The following is a 15,185-nucleotide window of genomic DNA, read 5'->3' as shown; positions in this document are numbered from 1 at the left end:
TACAACACATTTTTACCCCCCCCTTCAGCACAGAAACAATTTTAACTTTCAGATCCTTTAAAAAGGACAAGTTATTTCCCTGCCTTTTTGTCCTGCTCCATTAGATCCACCTTCATTGGCAATGTCCACAAGAGGATGTGTTTTGGCCTGAATCACTTCTGTTTTCTGTGGCAGGTATTTGGGAACATTGCTCTAGATGATGAAACCTCCATTAATAGGCACAATAATTTCCGCACCTTCCTCCAAGCCCTGATGCTTCTGTTCAGGTAAGTAGAGGATAAAATACCATATGACTTGCATGTGAACAGAAATAAGTCTTTGGTTTTGCATGCATCAGTTTAGCTGCTGAGACTTAAGCATCCTCTAAGACAGGTACGTGGAGTAAAGTATCCTTTCCTCCTTCATCCTCCTTAGCATTAAAGGTTGGTCTGGAACATCTCTGAATAGGGCAGATCTGTTTCAGTACACCAATATCTCCATAAAGGGACACTCAACACCTTGACAACCCATGTCAAGCCAGGCAGAGGCTTAATATAAGACCCAAGTCACTATGACCAACCAAATCATCCTGGTATTTCTGTATCTGCCTGATATGGGAGAAATAAGAAATTCAAGGGGAGAAGGGGGTTTCATTTCCCATCATCTCCATTGTGTTTACAGCCAGCACAAGGACAGAAAAGTTAGCTGCTTCAAAAGGGAAAAATCTAAGCTCTGTTTACTTTCACTGCATGGGACATGTTTAAATCAGTCTGGTTTTATTCTCCATAAAACCAGTAAAGCTCAGCCTGCCTTGGCCTGGTGAGTTTCTTCTACCCCCTGGTAATATGGGGAAATGTTTTTCTCCTTTCATTTCCATATCAGCAGGCTGGTAGTTCAAATTCCTGATGTAGATGCAGTATTTCCACCTGGACACAACCTTCCACTTCATTAATGTACTTAGTTAAGCACAGTAATACCACAAGGTGGATGTGCTTCAGGTGTGTAACCACGATGGGGCTGGATAAGCTCACCCTCTGCCATTCCCAACTGCAGGAGTGCCACAGGGGAAGCCTGGCATGAGATCATGCTGTCGTGCCTGAGCAACAGAGCCTGTGACCCGCTCTCCGGCCTCACCAAAAACGAATGTGGCAGTGACTTTGCCTATTTCTACTTCGTGTCGTTCATCTTCCTCTGCTCCTTCCTGGTAAGTTGGATCCAATCTCTCCCATAGTGGGGGTACTGGTGTGGACATCCCCCTTCCAGCCCTTCCCTCCTCATTCCCTTGCTTCCTACTTCTCCCAAATTATGATTTATACAACATTACAAGAGAGCTTCACTAAAACCCATTTATCATCCCGGTGATAAAATCCCCTTAATCCCCAAAGAGATCATTTAGTTATTAAAGGGGTTTATCTTCCTTCTCACAGGGGAGTCTAATATCTGTCATTAAGCATTAATCTGGTTGTCTTGATTTCCTTTGAGGAAGCAAACTGGGCAGAGTACAGTGAGAATGACCAAGATAACCTTGGATCATCAGTGATTGCAGGAGGCAGCTGGGAGCATCACACTTACTGGATGCAGTGGGTTCTGTTTGTCGCATACATACAATGATCATTTTCTTCTGCAGTGGTGCCAGAAAAGCTTTAGACATGAAATCAGACAGAGCTGCTGTACTTGATTTGTGCTTGTGGTCATCAATACCAGGCTGGGTCTCAGCTCCAGTAGGTTCCAATGTCTTTCCAGTCACAGGCATAAAAAGCTCTCTGCTCCAGGGCCTTGTTTCACTTTCTGCACCACTGGGACAGAAGGATGGAAGAGCAGGGACAGGGACCCAATTAAACTTTAAGGGGAAAGAGATGAAAGTCAGTTCTGGAATGTATCAAAAAGAAGGTATGAAGCCTACATTCAGTTCTGTGGCTTTGCTTTAAAATGTGAGTTCTGGTGCTTGGAGCTGGTGCTTTAAAATGGTGAGATCTGGTGAGATCCAGCAGCTAATCCCTGCTGTTATCAGAGACCTTTCCAAGACAGGAAAAAGAGGCACACGTGGCAGCTTGATGCTGGGTGTAGATAGAGCAGCTTCAATGCTCCCTACTGAGATCCTTTGTCCTACTGCTGTTGCCCCTTTGACATCCCATGCTTTATTTCTTCTGCATATATCAAAAAACATGAGTCCCTTATACAAAGTTAATGCTCCATTTGCTGATACCTTTGGCAGTCTATTTCAAAGCCAGTTGTTTTCCTTGTGCAAATCCCTACCCCGACATCAGACATCCTTATTGTTATTTTCACGGGCATTATTGTTCCTAAAGCTCATTCTTTAAAAGACAAACAAACAGCTCCTCCTGGCTCGCCCTCCCTGGCTTGTATCATCCATCCTATTCCACATGTAGTAGCAGAATTAGAGGCTGGAGCACATCTGTGCAACACAGCTTTGCATGAAGAGCAAAGGCAGTGAGGGCAGGCTCCAAAAATAGGCAGGGGAAAGCCAAGCAGCTGGGCTGCATGGGACAGGGCTGTAACTCAGTTCTTCAAAAGCATTCAGCACTTCATTGCAGTAAAACATGTGGCTCCCCACAAGTGATTAAAGCATTACAGAGCCTCAGCCTGGCCAGGAGATCACATTTTTTATGGTTACGCCATAGAGTGGGAAGGGTTGGGTAATGAATTCGGTTTTAAATGTTGTTTCTGGCTCTTTGTGAATGTCCAGCTCAACAAAATTTTCCTCCTGACATTTACACAAATGAAAAATATAAACTGAAAATTGAAAATATATGGGAATTTTAGAAATAGCTCTGTGCAAACAAGGGAAAACTGTACTGACCCATGGCTGGAGCTGGGAGCAATGGAAAAGGATGTTTTGCTGTCTCTTGATGCTATGTGGGTACTGTTGTGTGTAGGGTACAAGCAGCCCATGTGTCCATGTAGTTGTAGTGCTTGCAGCTGTTGAGTAGCTTATTACTATTACCCTGCTTATAGCAAGGGATTGGTACTAGGTGATCTTTAAGGTCTGTTCCAACCCTAACCAGCCTTTGATTTAATGATGGAGAGCTGGTTTGGACATCACTGTCCAGTACTGTATAGTGCACTGCAACAGAATCCTAGGACTTGTCTAGGCTGTGCTGCCCAGAGCCCCTGCGAGCATCCTGGAACCAGGGTGGCACAAAGTACTGGATTTGTCCCCAGACCCAGCAGGGATGTTTAGTGCTGCAGGGCAGAAGCCTTGTTTGCAGCTGAGGCACTAGCAGGGCTGGGCAGTGCTTGGCTCTGTGCTCTACAACTTGGGCTGAAGAAGATGGTATAAGACACCTTGGGACCCTAGTGTAGCCATGCATAGACTGGGGACTGGGTTCTGCTCCCCACTTTCTTTTGGGGTGTGTTCTGGAAAATAGATGGACTAAAGATCTGGGGAATCCCTGATTAGCATTTGGGGGTGATTCATTATGAACTGTGCTTCCCTGTACTTGGTGGATTGTGTGTCCCAGCAAGCACCAAGACTCCTCCTCCCTCCAGGTCCCACAGGAATTGTTTAAAACTGCACAAACCCCAGACTCCTCTGCCTGGTTTCCTTCTAACGATTGACAGACCAGCCAGGGATATTTGCATTCAGTTTAATTCTGCTCATCCTTGGGTGAACACTCTCAGACGGCTTCACCCCAGCTCTTCTTGCTCCGTGTGGTGAAGGGGAGCAGCGCTCATAGCAGCAGCTCAGGCTCCCTACAATAGACACAACAAAGGTAGAAAGGTGCCATTCAGGTCTTTATCCAGCACAGGAGCATCCCTTCCCCCTTGCCTTCCTTCTCTTCCATTCTGCTGGCTGTAGCTTGATCTTTTCCTGTTGAAATCCTTGTGACTCTTCCATTGGCTTTAATAAGAGGAGAATCTTTAGATGCCAGAAGCATTTGCCAGGCTCTGTATTAGTGGCCATTAGGGACAGGAGCCTTTTGTGTGTCCTGCCCCTTGTCTTTCTGGGGGATCTTTGAAAATTTCAGTTGTTCTGGGTCTGAAATTGGATATCCAGGCTGAAGAAGAGTTTTTCTCCTAGCTGTTCTTGCTTTGATATGTCCTGATATGAGAGCGCTGGAAGAGTCCACCCAGTTCAACCAGTTGGTGCTGCAGTCACTGCAGCCCATGAGTTAGTCTGTGCTGGAGCAGAGCGAAGATGGGGCAGGGGAGAGGTGCTGAGTCAGTGGACTTTGGGATGGGTCATGCTGTAGGGCATTTCCAGTGATGGGGTTGAGGCCAAAAAACCATGGCAGACCTGCTGCTTGCTGCAGAGCTGGTGATGGCCACAGAAGAGGAGGCCACAGGTGGCCCAGGTACCCAGTGCTAAGTCTATAGAGTTTATTCTCCAGCGTGCAGCTGCTTCTTGTAGAAACCACACTAAGGAAATCATTCTAATGATGCTAAGGGAATCATTCCAGCTCCTCTTCCAGCTTTTCTTCTCTTTTCCCACTCCCTTTTCTTCCCCCTTCTTTTTTTTTTCTCCTCCTTCCCTTTCCCCCCTTCTTTTTCCTTTTTTCCCTTTCTTCTTTCTTTCTCCTTCTTTCTTTACTTTCCCCTTTTCTTGTCTCTCTAACTGTATTATTGCTTCCTCTCTGCAGATGTTAAACCTGTTTGTGGCTGTGATCATGGACAACTTTGAATACCTGACAAGAGATTCCTCCATCCTTGGGCCCCATCATTTGGATGAGTTTGTTCGTGTCTGGGCTGAATATGACCCAGCTGCCTGGTATGTACACTGTTATATATGGAGAAAGGCATCTCCGTTGTGTGTAAATACCATACCTATACACACAAACAGCCTGTTTTAATGTGAGTACAGCTCCAGAAGGAAGATGGCTCCAAAGCTTGGAGTAACGTTGGTGGTAAATGCTCCAACTTCAGTTCATTGCAGACTGGAGATGAACAAATCTGGTGTCATTACAAGGACATTTCCTTTATATAGACATGAACCAACAAATGAAAGCAAAATGCACCCTCCACCCCCACCCCTGAGCCAAAAATTAATAGAGTAGATTCAAATAATTTTGGCTAACTGGCCAAGTAGAAAAGCTGTTTCGCATTTCCAAAAGGAGCTTTGATTGCCTTTGGTTTCTGCATCCCAGTTTGGAGATAAAAATGTGCTGAAACTCTTGCCCTTGGCAGCTCTTTAGGTAATTAGAGAGACCAAGCCTTGTTATACCTCATTTGTGCAGCATTTCTCCCCTAGTTGAGAGCCACCTTAATAGTGGTTCTCACAAATCCTGTGAAGAGACCTAAGGAACACAAAAAACTTCAAACAATTCAAGCTTTCAAGGTGCTACCCATCTCTTAAAAGGAGTTGATGTACCCTCTTCCTTTGCATCCAAGTCAAGTGCTGCAAGCTCAGCCTTCATCATTTGTGTTCACTCACCTGTGAGGCAGCAGGGAGTTTCTCCACATGAGGGTGTTTTGCTCAAAACCTGTGATTTTCAAACAGATATTTCTTATCAAACCCAGTGTTTGGATCTTGGAATCCTCCTTGTAATGCCAGCAAATTGTACAAGGGAATTTTGTTCTTCTAAATAACATTTTCAGCTTTTGGACTTGCAGTTGGAACATAAGATGTGAAAAAAGAAGAAAAGGCAGGAAGCCTGGCTTTGGAAGCATTTCAGTTCTCAGTGAGTCTCTGATAAAATGTTCCTGATAGATGAGTGTGCTAAAGGAAGAAATGGTTTTCTCACAGCAGTTGGTGAGCTGTTTGGGTTTATGGTTTTACTTCTTTGTTTTCCTTATTCAAAGACATTGCCAGAGAATGCAGCTTGCCTGGGATGAAATATCCCAGCGTATGGGAGACCCAGGAGCCACTGCTGAAGCATTTTAAGGGATTTATTAAACTAAAAGAATGGTTCTGGTTAGTGGCCACTTCGAGAGCAAGACTTACTTTACTTTTCTCTGTTGCCCAGAGAAAGCTACTGCAAAACAGTCCTGGTTGTTGGATGTATTTCTGGATGGTCAGTCACAGTAGTTTCCTTGCAATTCTCCATCTTGGGAATTTGCCTGTTGGGAGACTTAGCCCCACTAATTCTGTATCCATTTGCTTCCTCAAAACTTACTCCGCTATGAATCTACTCTGTATTTGCAATGAAGCTGCTCCAGCTCCTCCAATCTTTCTACTCTTTTTCATCTCCCTTCAGTAGAGACAGATGCAGCAAGTGTTTGTATAATCAGCATCACAAACTCCCTGCTAGGATGCAATTAAACCACTTTAAAGTCTCAGTTAAATTGATTTAGGCTAAATTTAAGTGTAAACCCATTCTAAACCAACTGCATTTCTCTGCACTGTGTGTGATTTTTAACTAGCTCAAAGCCAACCATACCATGACCCTGCATTTATACTGCAAACATACTGGCGGCTTGTAATCTCTGGGCAGATTTTTGTTACCTCATGCTCTGTAACACAGACAAGTCTTTTGTGGGTATTTGGCAGGCAGTAAATAGTGTGTTTTTTTCCCCTATTTGCAAATCCAGTCCTATCTTTACCATTAGAAAATCTCAATGAGCCTGAAAACTTGGGAGTGCCTGTTCTCTCCTTATAAATAGTCTTGGCTCTGGTGAGCATCTGTGGGAGGAGTAGCACACCTGCAAGGGGAAAATTTAGTATCAGTGTGGCTTTTTAATGTTTTATGTGCTCAGGAACTTTCCACCCATAAGAGTCAGAAACATTAAGCTTACAGAAAGATTTGCTCGCCTTATTAACTCTGAGCACAGACGCTGTGTTTCGTGAGTCACACAGAGTCCAAACCTTTTCACTTCTAGAGTATTTAATGCAGAGTATGTCATATAGTAAGATCCTAATCCTGTTTTTCTCTAAGCTTGTTCCCATTTTGCTTGTTGTGAAGCTATTGATGTTGGCAGAGGGACCCGGGGCAGAAGTGAGAATCAAAGGACAGCCAATGCATGACGCTCGAGGCTTGATCCTAAAACATGCACATGTGGATTTTCCATGTGAACAGTTCCACTGAAATCACTTGTGTTTGCATGAGATGGACTAATACATCCTCAATTTAAAGGTAATCTGAAATCTATTCACAGTTTGAGGCCACAGAGATCTTTTTTGATCATTTGGGCTGAACTTCTGTGAAGCTGTGGCCATGGTGTTTCACAACAGTTCTCCATGGACTGAGCTTAATAACTCATCTTTCAAGGTACAGCTCCCAGGAGCACATCCCATCTTGAAGAAACAGGGTTTTAAAAGAAGCATTTTTTTATCCAGCCATTTGTTCACTGGTCGATCAAATTCATTGAAAGAAAATGTTGATCCAATTTTTGTTTTCCATGTCAGCCCATCTCCTTTTAGCATTTCAAGGCCAAGTTGGATAGGGCTTGGACCAAGCTGCTCTAGTGGAATCCATCCCTGCCCATGGCAGGGGGTTGGAACTGGATGAGCTTTAAGGTCCCTTCCAACACAAACCATTCTATGATTTCAGCTCCCAGGATAGACATTTTTCTTTAGCTATCTGAGATAAAGAGATGCTGATGAAAATAAACAGAACTCAAATGGATTTGACCTGGGAAAGAATCCCTGTTTGTCATAATTTGACAATATTTGCTGCCATAACCTTCTGATACAATACCTCTGCTGGTTTGAAGGCCCTCCATGGACTCTCCCTTAGAGGAGCTGCCCATACATATTTTCTACACACTGAATTTACAAAACCATTCTCTAATTTCAGTAAACTTCTTGACTCATTTAAATCAATGTACTTTTTATAACCACAATTAGGCCTGCAGCCAACACTTGCACAGTCCCATTTGATCTCTTTCCGAATTAATAGTTTCGAGTGGATTGTGAAGATTTTGAATAGACCTTAATTTTTCACTTCCAAATAACGCAGTAATATTGAAGGAGGAAGTCCAAAATATTCCAGCCTTCTTTCTATAATGTACCAAAATAAACGTAGTGAGGCCAAATAATCTCATTTTTCAGGAGAGGTCATCTTGAAGTTCAGCGCAGTTCTTTTTGTACATGAGTTGGTTGCTCACAATAGATTAAGAAATCTAATCCTGCTGTTAAATTAGCTTAAAATATTGTTGGGAATTAATGAGACTGAGAATAAAGCTACCTCGAGGTATCTGATTTCACCTGCTGGTACAAAGGTTTTCCCAGTGCCAATGGCCAAGCCAGGTCTCATGATGGTAGTTTCTGGACTCAGCTTATTACTCATAAAGCAGAGCACAACACTGGAGTTATGTGGGTGGTAACAGTGGAAGGTGATGGTTCCCAAGCTCTTTTGAGCCAGCTAATTGGAATCCCAGTAGTAACCCATTAAACAGGCTGTTTGTGTGCTGCAGGCTCTGGTTTTGTTGGGCACATTAGTGATAAAGGTAACCAGATGCAGTGGTTGGAAAGACTTGGACATGACTTGAAGTTTTCAACAAAGAAAATGCCAGGATATAGACTTTGTTCAGCAGTTGGAAGGTCTTCCTTTCTCTGTGTGTGTTAAAATGCCTCCTTCATTGCAAGCCCAGTTGCTCTCAGACTAACCTTGCTTTTCAGTGTGTTTTGCTCTTCCAACTTCTCCTGTTTGCCTGGGGAAACACTGATTTTTTGCTGTCATAACATCTGATGTTTTCTTTCCAGTTGCCGGATTCATTATAAGGATATGTACAATTTGTTACGTGTTATTGCTCCACCCCTGGGCTTAGGAAAGAAGTGCCCTCATAGGGTGGCCTACAAGGTTTGGAACTTCAGAGACTCCCTCCAGCATTTTCAGTTCTCTTTTTGTTTCTTTTTACACCCCACGACTTCCCCTCCCAGTGCAAATGCAACCAGTACAGAAAAGAAACCGTAACATAACTAACCCCTTGCCTGAAAGAAGGAATGATTGACTGATTGCCTCCTTGTTCCTTGATGCATCTCTTCCCCATCTACTCCCACACCCCAGCTGGCTGGAGACAGGCAGCTTTATGAGACAGTGAACCCTCTAGCTTCCATCCTGCCAGGTCTAGGTGGGAAGTGTTGGGGAAAAGCAGCACAGCACCAGAGCACTTTCTATATATACACACTGGAGAGAAATGTCCTCCCAAGCTTTACAGGGAGCTGTCCATTGTGTTTGGGCTTTAAAGTGTTGTCATTCCAGTTGGATGATCAGCATTTGAGCCCCTCCCTTTCCTGAGCTGGAAAGACGTTTGATCGGGGCACTGTCTAACAGGGCAGCAGGGTGGGATGGTTACCTAGGCTGGGAAGAGATGAAGGGATGAGCTTTTTACAGTGCAACAGCCAGACGTTGCCTTGGACAGAAAATTACGTCTTGGAGATGCAGAGAAACCTCCTTGTTTATAGCACAGGAAAAGTACAGTGTCCCTGGGAGATGAGGTGGGAGTTAAGGACAGATCTTACAAGAAAACATGGTACTGGACTTCAGTGGGGTCCCAGTTAAAGACAGGGATTATCTTGCAGTCGGTACATGGAGAGCAGAAGAAAGGGAGCAACAAATGGAAGGAGCCAGCATGGAGCTTGCTTTTCTCTTTCACTCCAGCCCAAGTGTTTTCCACACTTGATTTGGGGATTTAGAGTTATTAAGCACTGCAGAAAAGGTATGAGACCCTCCACCTCCTGCCAGCGAGCAGAGGCAGAAGAGAGGCGGCAGGGGGAAACCATTGACTCTTATTGCAATTTGTGTCTCTCAGAAGCCTTTAAATCAGCTCTGGGCTATAAAACCTGGGTGGTATTTTAACTACATTAGTTACCAAGGACAGGAATAGATGTTTTTGGCTTGGTAAGTTCTCTCTTCCACCCCCTCCTGCATCAATGCTTTAACATAGGGATGGAGACCTGTGTCAGGGCAGTGTGCTGGTGCCTGCTTCTGTAGCTGTTCTGCTTGAGATAAGGGGTTTCAGATAGGTGCTTAGGTCTTGGTTTATTTCCTAGTATGGCGATAATACTGTCCTGCTTTTACAGACGTTAAACATTAATAACATGTTACAATATACTTAAGTCTCCTCAGATGACAGGCAGCACAGATTTGCACAATGTAATAAGCTGGCAGCTCCCTGGGAAACCCAAATGGGATTGTCATAGTCATGCTCCCAGTTTCATTAGCCAGAAAAAAAGAAGAAGCAGAGCAGGAGAATTCCTTGTGGTTTCTGTGTCCCTTGCTTTTCAGGGTAGGATATTATTTGCCACCAACATCAACTGAAGGTAGACGCCATGAGTAATGGGCTGGTCTAAGGGCCTTTTCCCAGATCCCTGCAGTTCCCAGCTGTCTCTAATGCAGGACAGCCAGCTGGTCATGGTGGTAGAAACAACCATGTGATGTTGGGTTGATGGAAGAGGGGCCCCATCACACATAAAGGAGAAACAGGTCCCCTTTCCTCCCCCTTCCTGAAAAACAAGTGCTGGGCTCTGGTTTTGTCAGATTCAGGCTGGAGGTTGTGCAGAGCTGCACCCTTGCCTTGGAGTCAGAGCAGCCCCAGTCTGTCCCCTGAGCAGACACACCAGGATTGGCTTTTTGCTTCTCTCATAGCTTACAAGCTAACCTGAAAACCAAACTAAAGGAAAGATGAATGGGTTCTCCAAGCCCTACCTCTCCCTGTCCCATAACTCTGCCTACCAGCTTTCCCTGGCATGGTGAATACAGAATGGGAAGCATCCTCCACCTCTGCAAAGAGCCAGCTAAACCGAGCCCTCCCTACACCCTCTCCACCCCAAGCAGAGACATCAATCATTCCCCACAGGGACCCAATTGCCGAGGTGCAGCTCTGGCCATGGGGCATCCCTGCAGCGAGAAGGAGACGTTGGGCATTGAAACACAGCAACGGAAGCAGAGAAACCTTCCTATTTACCCACCTCTTTGGTTTTGTTTTCCTGAGAAATCTGATTAACCAGATCTCTGTTTTCTTGTCTGCTTTCCCTTCTCTCTCCTCCTTTTCATTTGCTTGGTTGTGTTGCCTTTTTTCCCCATCCCCTTCCCTCTTTTTTCCCACCCCTCCACCCGGTCTGGTTTGATTTCTGTGTCCCCTTGCTTTTGCCTCCTTCCTTTTGACTCCAAGCGGGCGCATCAGTTACACAGACATGTATGAGATGCTGAGACACATGTCCCCACCTCTAGGCCTTGGAAAGAAATGCCCAGCTCGTGTTGCCTATAAGGTAGACCAACCCCCAAGAAACTCTTGCCAAACCACCAGCTTTTTGTGCCGTGGCTGAAGTGGGTGCTGGGTTTCTGTGGCATTAGTGTTGTTCTCCTGGACTTTGCTGGTGCTTCCTCTGCTTTCTGAGCAGGCTGGATTTTGGATGATCTGCTTTTCTTATTTTTTTTTGTTCTTTAGTAACCTTTTTTTTTTTTGTTCTTTAAAATTATGGCACATCACTTTGTCTTTATAAGTATGTCTCCGCTATCTCTGTCAGTGTTTCTCTCTCTTCTCTCTCATTCTGCTTCCATTTATACTAATTTGGGGAGGGAGGGTGCTAATGACCAATTTACCCCACAATATGATCCCCATTTATCTTCCTAAAGCTTTGACTCTCAGTTCTCACTAGCCCTTCAGTAGTATGTTGTTTTTCCCCCCTTTTAATTAGATTGGAGTAATCAGAGTAGGCAGTGCTGTAGGAGTTAGCAAGCCATTAAACAGAGGAAACACCAGAAGGGTTTCTGAATTACCCTTTGTGAAAGAAATTATTTGAACAGAACCCACTGAAGCCAGGAAGATGAAGAAATCACTCAAACTTATTGTTTATTGTGGAAAACTTTTTAATTGAATCACAAGAAATGCATTCTAACCAGAAGGCTGCAAGCTGCTGCTTTCCAGACACTGTCTGCATGAACGTAGTGGAAACACAGGGCCAAGATCACGGAGTGGACCCAGACCCTGCCAGTTAAAGCCATGCTGATCATGGTGCTTGGAAATCTGCCTTTGTAGGGTCTATTTCTTTGGACGCTCTTCACATGGAGCTCCATAGTTTTAGAAGGAAAGTTTTGCCACAAGCATTTAGCATTGGTATAACTGAACATCCATCAAACTCAACAGGAGTTTGTTGCTGTTGATGGCATTTCAGCCACCATCAAGCCCAATTACTGCATCCCATCATTCTGGGTGCGATGGATGCAGATAACAAAAGCCCCTCCAGTAGTGCTTGGGTTCTCACTGAGGCCATAAGAAAGCAAGATTTTGTGAGAAACTCCAGCTAAACCCAGACCTGGGCCTGCCTTTATGTGTCTAGGTACATAGAGGGCAGTTAGTAGCAAGAAGAGGTTCAGATACAGCTTCCTACAAGACCCTTCCTCAGTGTGTTAGGATTTAAAAAGGAAAATTAAAGATAACCTTAGAGTGAGCCAGTTAGATGTCTTTTCTGTATTCCTTCTGATTTGTTTCTGGCCACATTGGTAAGTGCTTTAAAAGTGCTTCTCTATTACAAGCAGTTCATACCCACCATGCTGTAGCTACGCTTGAGAAACCCAGGTACATCAAAAACCCAGCTCCCAGGTCTCAGCTATTTCAGACAGAAGAGTGGACAGCTAAACATCTGTACAGAGGTACCAATTATACACAGAAACCCAATGATTTTTCAAGTAATCAATGTCTTCTTTTAGCACCCATGGGTTCCTATTGACTTCAAATGCAGCTGTGACCTTTAGCAGGTGTTTGCAGCAAACAGATCTGCTCCATGGTCACACATGAGTACCAGAAGCTTAAAGCTCTTCCTCCTCTATCTTGTATAGTTAGAAACAAAGAAAATAAAGGGGGATAAAAAGATCTTGTGTTAAAATAGATGTTTTTTACAAGCCTTTTGCTGGTTTTCATAGCATGGTATTTCTGTGCCTTTATGTGGCTGTGTTCAACTCTTGCTGCAGATTAGCTTTGGGCAGGGGAGCTGAGAATGTGTCTTTTCCCTCTGAGTTAGTTGGTACCTTGTTTTATTTGTCTGTCTTTGCAGGACAAATCCACAGAATTTAGGTACCTAGACACAGACTCCTGCTTTTTTTTCTTTTCTGACACATCTTTAATTTTTGCCCATCTACTTATGAACCCTCTGAAAGGTGTCTGTGTATGAACCATAATGATGGGAGACCTGGGGAGGGAGTGCAGCCCACACAGAGCCAGCTTGAGGCTGTCAATACAGTCATGTATTGACATGGCTGTGACAAAGACCCCCTCATCCTGCACCGTAGCTCAGTCAGTGCCAACAGCAGCCAGGACTTTGTCTCTGCGTTATTTTTGCTCTCTCCCTCTGAGCCAAATGGCTTTTTTACTGTTCTGTCTGGCAAAAGCTCTTTTGCCCCACATATCCACCCCTTTCCTTTCCATATTTATTATTCCCAGTCCTCTCTGAAAAGGTTTTGCCCTGTGTCTTTGTCTATGTTGCCTTCTCAGTATGTGCCCACTGTGATTTCGTTTGGATTTTCCCCTCTCGTGGCCTCCTTGGCTGCTGTCCTTCCTTTCTGTTGTTTTCTGGTTCCTCTCTCTCAACTGTTCTCCTTGGTCAGTGTGACCAGCCTCTGCAGTTTTGTGCGTGTGGCTTGCTGCTTGCCCGGAGGTGCATGCGTTGGGTTCTATGGCCAAGCTGCTTGGGCACCAGGAGAGCTCTATCCTGCACAGGGTGGAGGGGGTAAAGGGGGAAGGAACTGAACTTGAAAATCTCTTCTATCCTCTGTGTTGAAAGGAGGAAGAAAAACACTTTGACTTCATTCAGTTGTCTTCAGGTTTGATCACTTCTTCGTTTTTAGATGAAAGTAGTGATGTTGGCCAGGTTGGACAGGGCTTGGAGAAGCTGCTGTAGTGGAAGGTGTTCCTGCTTGTGGCAGGGGATTGGAACTGGAGGAGCTTTATGGTCCCTTCCAACACAAACCATTCTATGGTTCTGTGATTACATGGGAGCAGGTTTGTTGCATTTACAGTCATGTATTGAGACATTGAGGTCTCTTAGACTCAGCTTGTCCATAGTGAAATGTCCTGGGCTTTATCTGCTATTCAGCAGTAGCTGTAAAGGCAAAGTGGCAGCCAGCCTTTGCCATTACCTGGACTCAGTCCATCCTTTGCACACTTTGTGTGCATCTTTAAAGAAAAATGGGACAAGGAAATGCCCATGATGTTGCTAAATCTCTCTGAGATTACTGTGCCATCAAGATACCTTGCAGATTATCAGCATGAGTGAGGTTCAAGGATGGTTTTCTGGGAGCCTAGGCATGATTCTTAGGAAGAGTGGTGCTAGGAAATGCAATAACCCAAGCCTTTCCCCACTGCTCTTAAAAGTCATCTTTTTACCTCCCTCTCTGGGGACAGAAGACAGCATTGCCAGACAGGGTATCTCCACCTCTGTCCAAGTAGATGTGGGCAAAGCCGGCAAGGAGTCTGCAGGGTGATGATGGCAACTGGGGGAGGATCTTGACTTCATTTTGTGGTGGATTTGGAGCTGTCAAGAAAAGCTTTGCACACCCTGTTTCAAAAGTGATTTGTTGAAGGGATTAGGAGGGCTCTGGCTCTCCTTTAAACACCTCCTGACATGGCCCTGGATATGTGATGGGAGTGATCTTGCAGCTCCCCATCCATGACTGTACCTCACCTTGCCACATGGATTTTGGGATCTGGATTACATCCCTGAAAGGTAAACAAGAGTTTGAAAGGCCCATTTGCTACCTTGCTACTCCTGCACAGAGTTAGCATCATACAACGCTTTTGCTGGACAAGGAGCAAGGTTGCACCTACTGAAGGTAGGATGAGCACTCCATGGTCCAGTTGTGTGCTAGAGAGAGAGCCCATACCTTGGGGCACAAACCTGGCTCCTTTGTTGGCTGTGGGAGAGAGGAAGGCCATGGCCAGCCTCCCCGAAGCCGGCAGAAGAGTTAAAAGAGAGCAGAACAGTTACAACTAGGTCAGGGTGAATTATTCATAACAAATAATTTATTCACCAAACTCAGCCTCGTTTCCAACAAGCAGTGCTCCATTGTCCCGGATTTATTCACATTTGGGGGTTATTCCCAGAGCAGTTCTTGTCCCAGAGGCTGCAGTTCTCTTACTAATTCAAATCCGTTGGGGTGCCAGATAGGTGTCCCCGACATTCAGAATGCTCCTATTCCTGCTCACATTAGACAAATGTGCCAGTGAATAAAATCTACAGTGCAGATAGCTCAGTGCTCACTTTTTGGGTCAGGCTGGGAGCCCGCAGGGAACCTTTTATCCTGGCATTTCACACCAGGATGAATTTTCCCCTCATTTCTCTATCACATTCTTTGCCTATTCAGACATTA

General features: G+C 44.7%; 1 protein-coding gene across 12 annotated transcripts in view; it reads left to right on the top strand.

Moving 5' to 3' along the window:
• Nucleotides 1-15,185, top strand: part of CACNA1B (calcium voltage-gated channel subunit alpha1 B) — a 296,644-nt gene that overhangs the window by 254,247 nt on the left and 27,212 nt on the right. For all 12 annotated transcript variants that reach the window (XM_061352969.1, XM_061352960.1, XM_061352959.1 and 9 more), the window contains 4 exons: nt 175-266; nt 1,033-1,183; nt 4,581-4,708; nt 10,993-11,089. In XM_061352969.1, coding sequence (XP_061208953.1) covers nt 175-266; nt 1,033-1,183; nt 4,581-4,708; nt 10,993-11,089 — 468 coding nt within the window. The remainder of the gene's footprint in view (nt 1-174; nt 267-1,032; nt 1,184-4,580; nt 4,709-10,992; nt 11,090-15,185) is intronic.

This window comes from Neopsephotus bourkii, unplaced genomic scaffold (assembly GCF_033783945.1).
Source record: "Neopsephotus bourkii isolate Nb327-2 ecotype Australia unplaced genomic scaffold, CSIRO-AGI_Nbou_v1 NB_659, whole genome shotgun sequence".
Taxonomy (NCBI): Eukaryota; Metazoa; Chordata; class Aves; order Psittaciformes; family Psittacidae; genus Neopsephotus; species Neopsephotus bourkii.
This window is presented reverse-complemented; position numbering and strand designations above follow the sequence as displayed.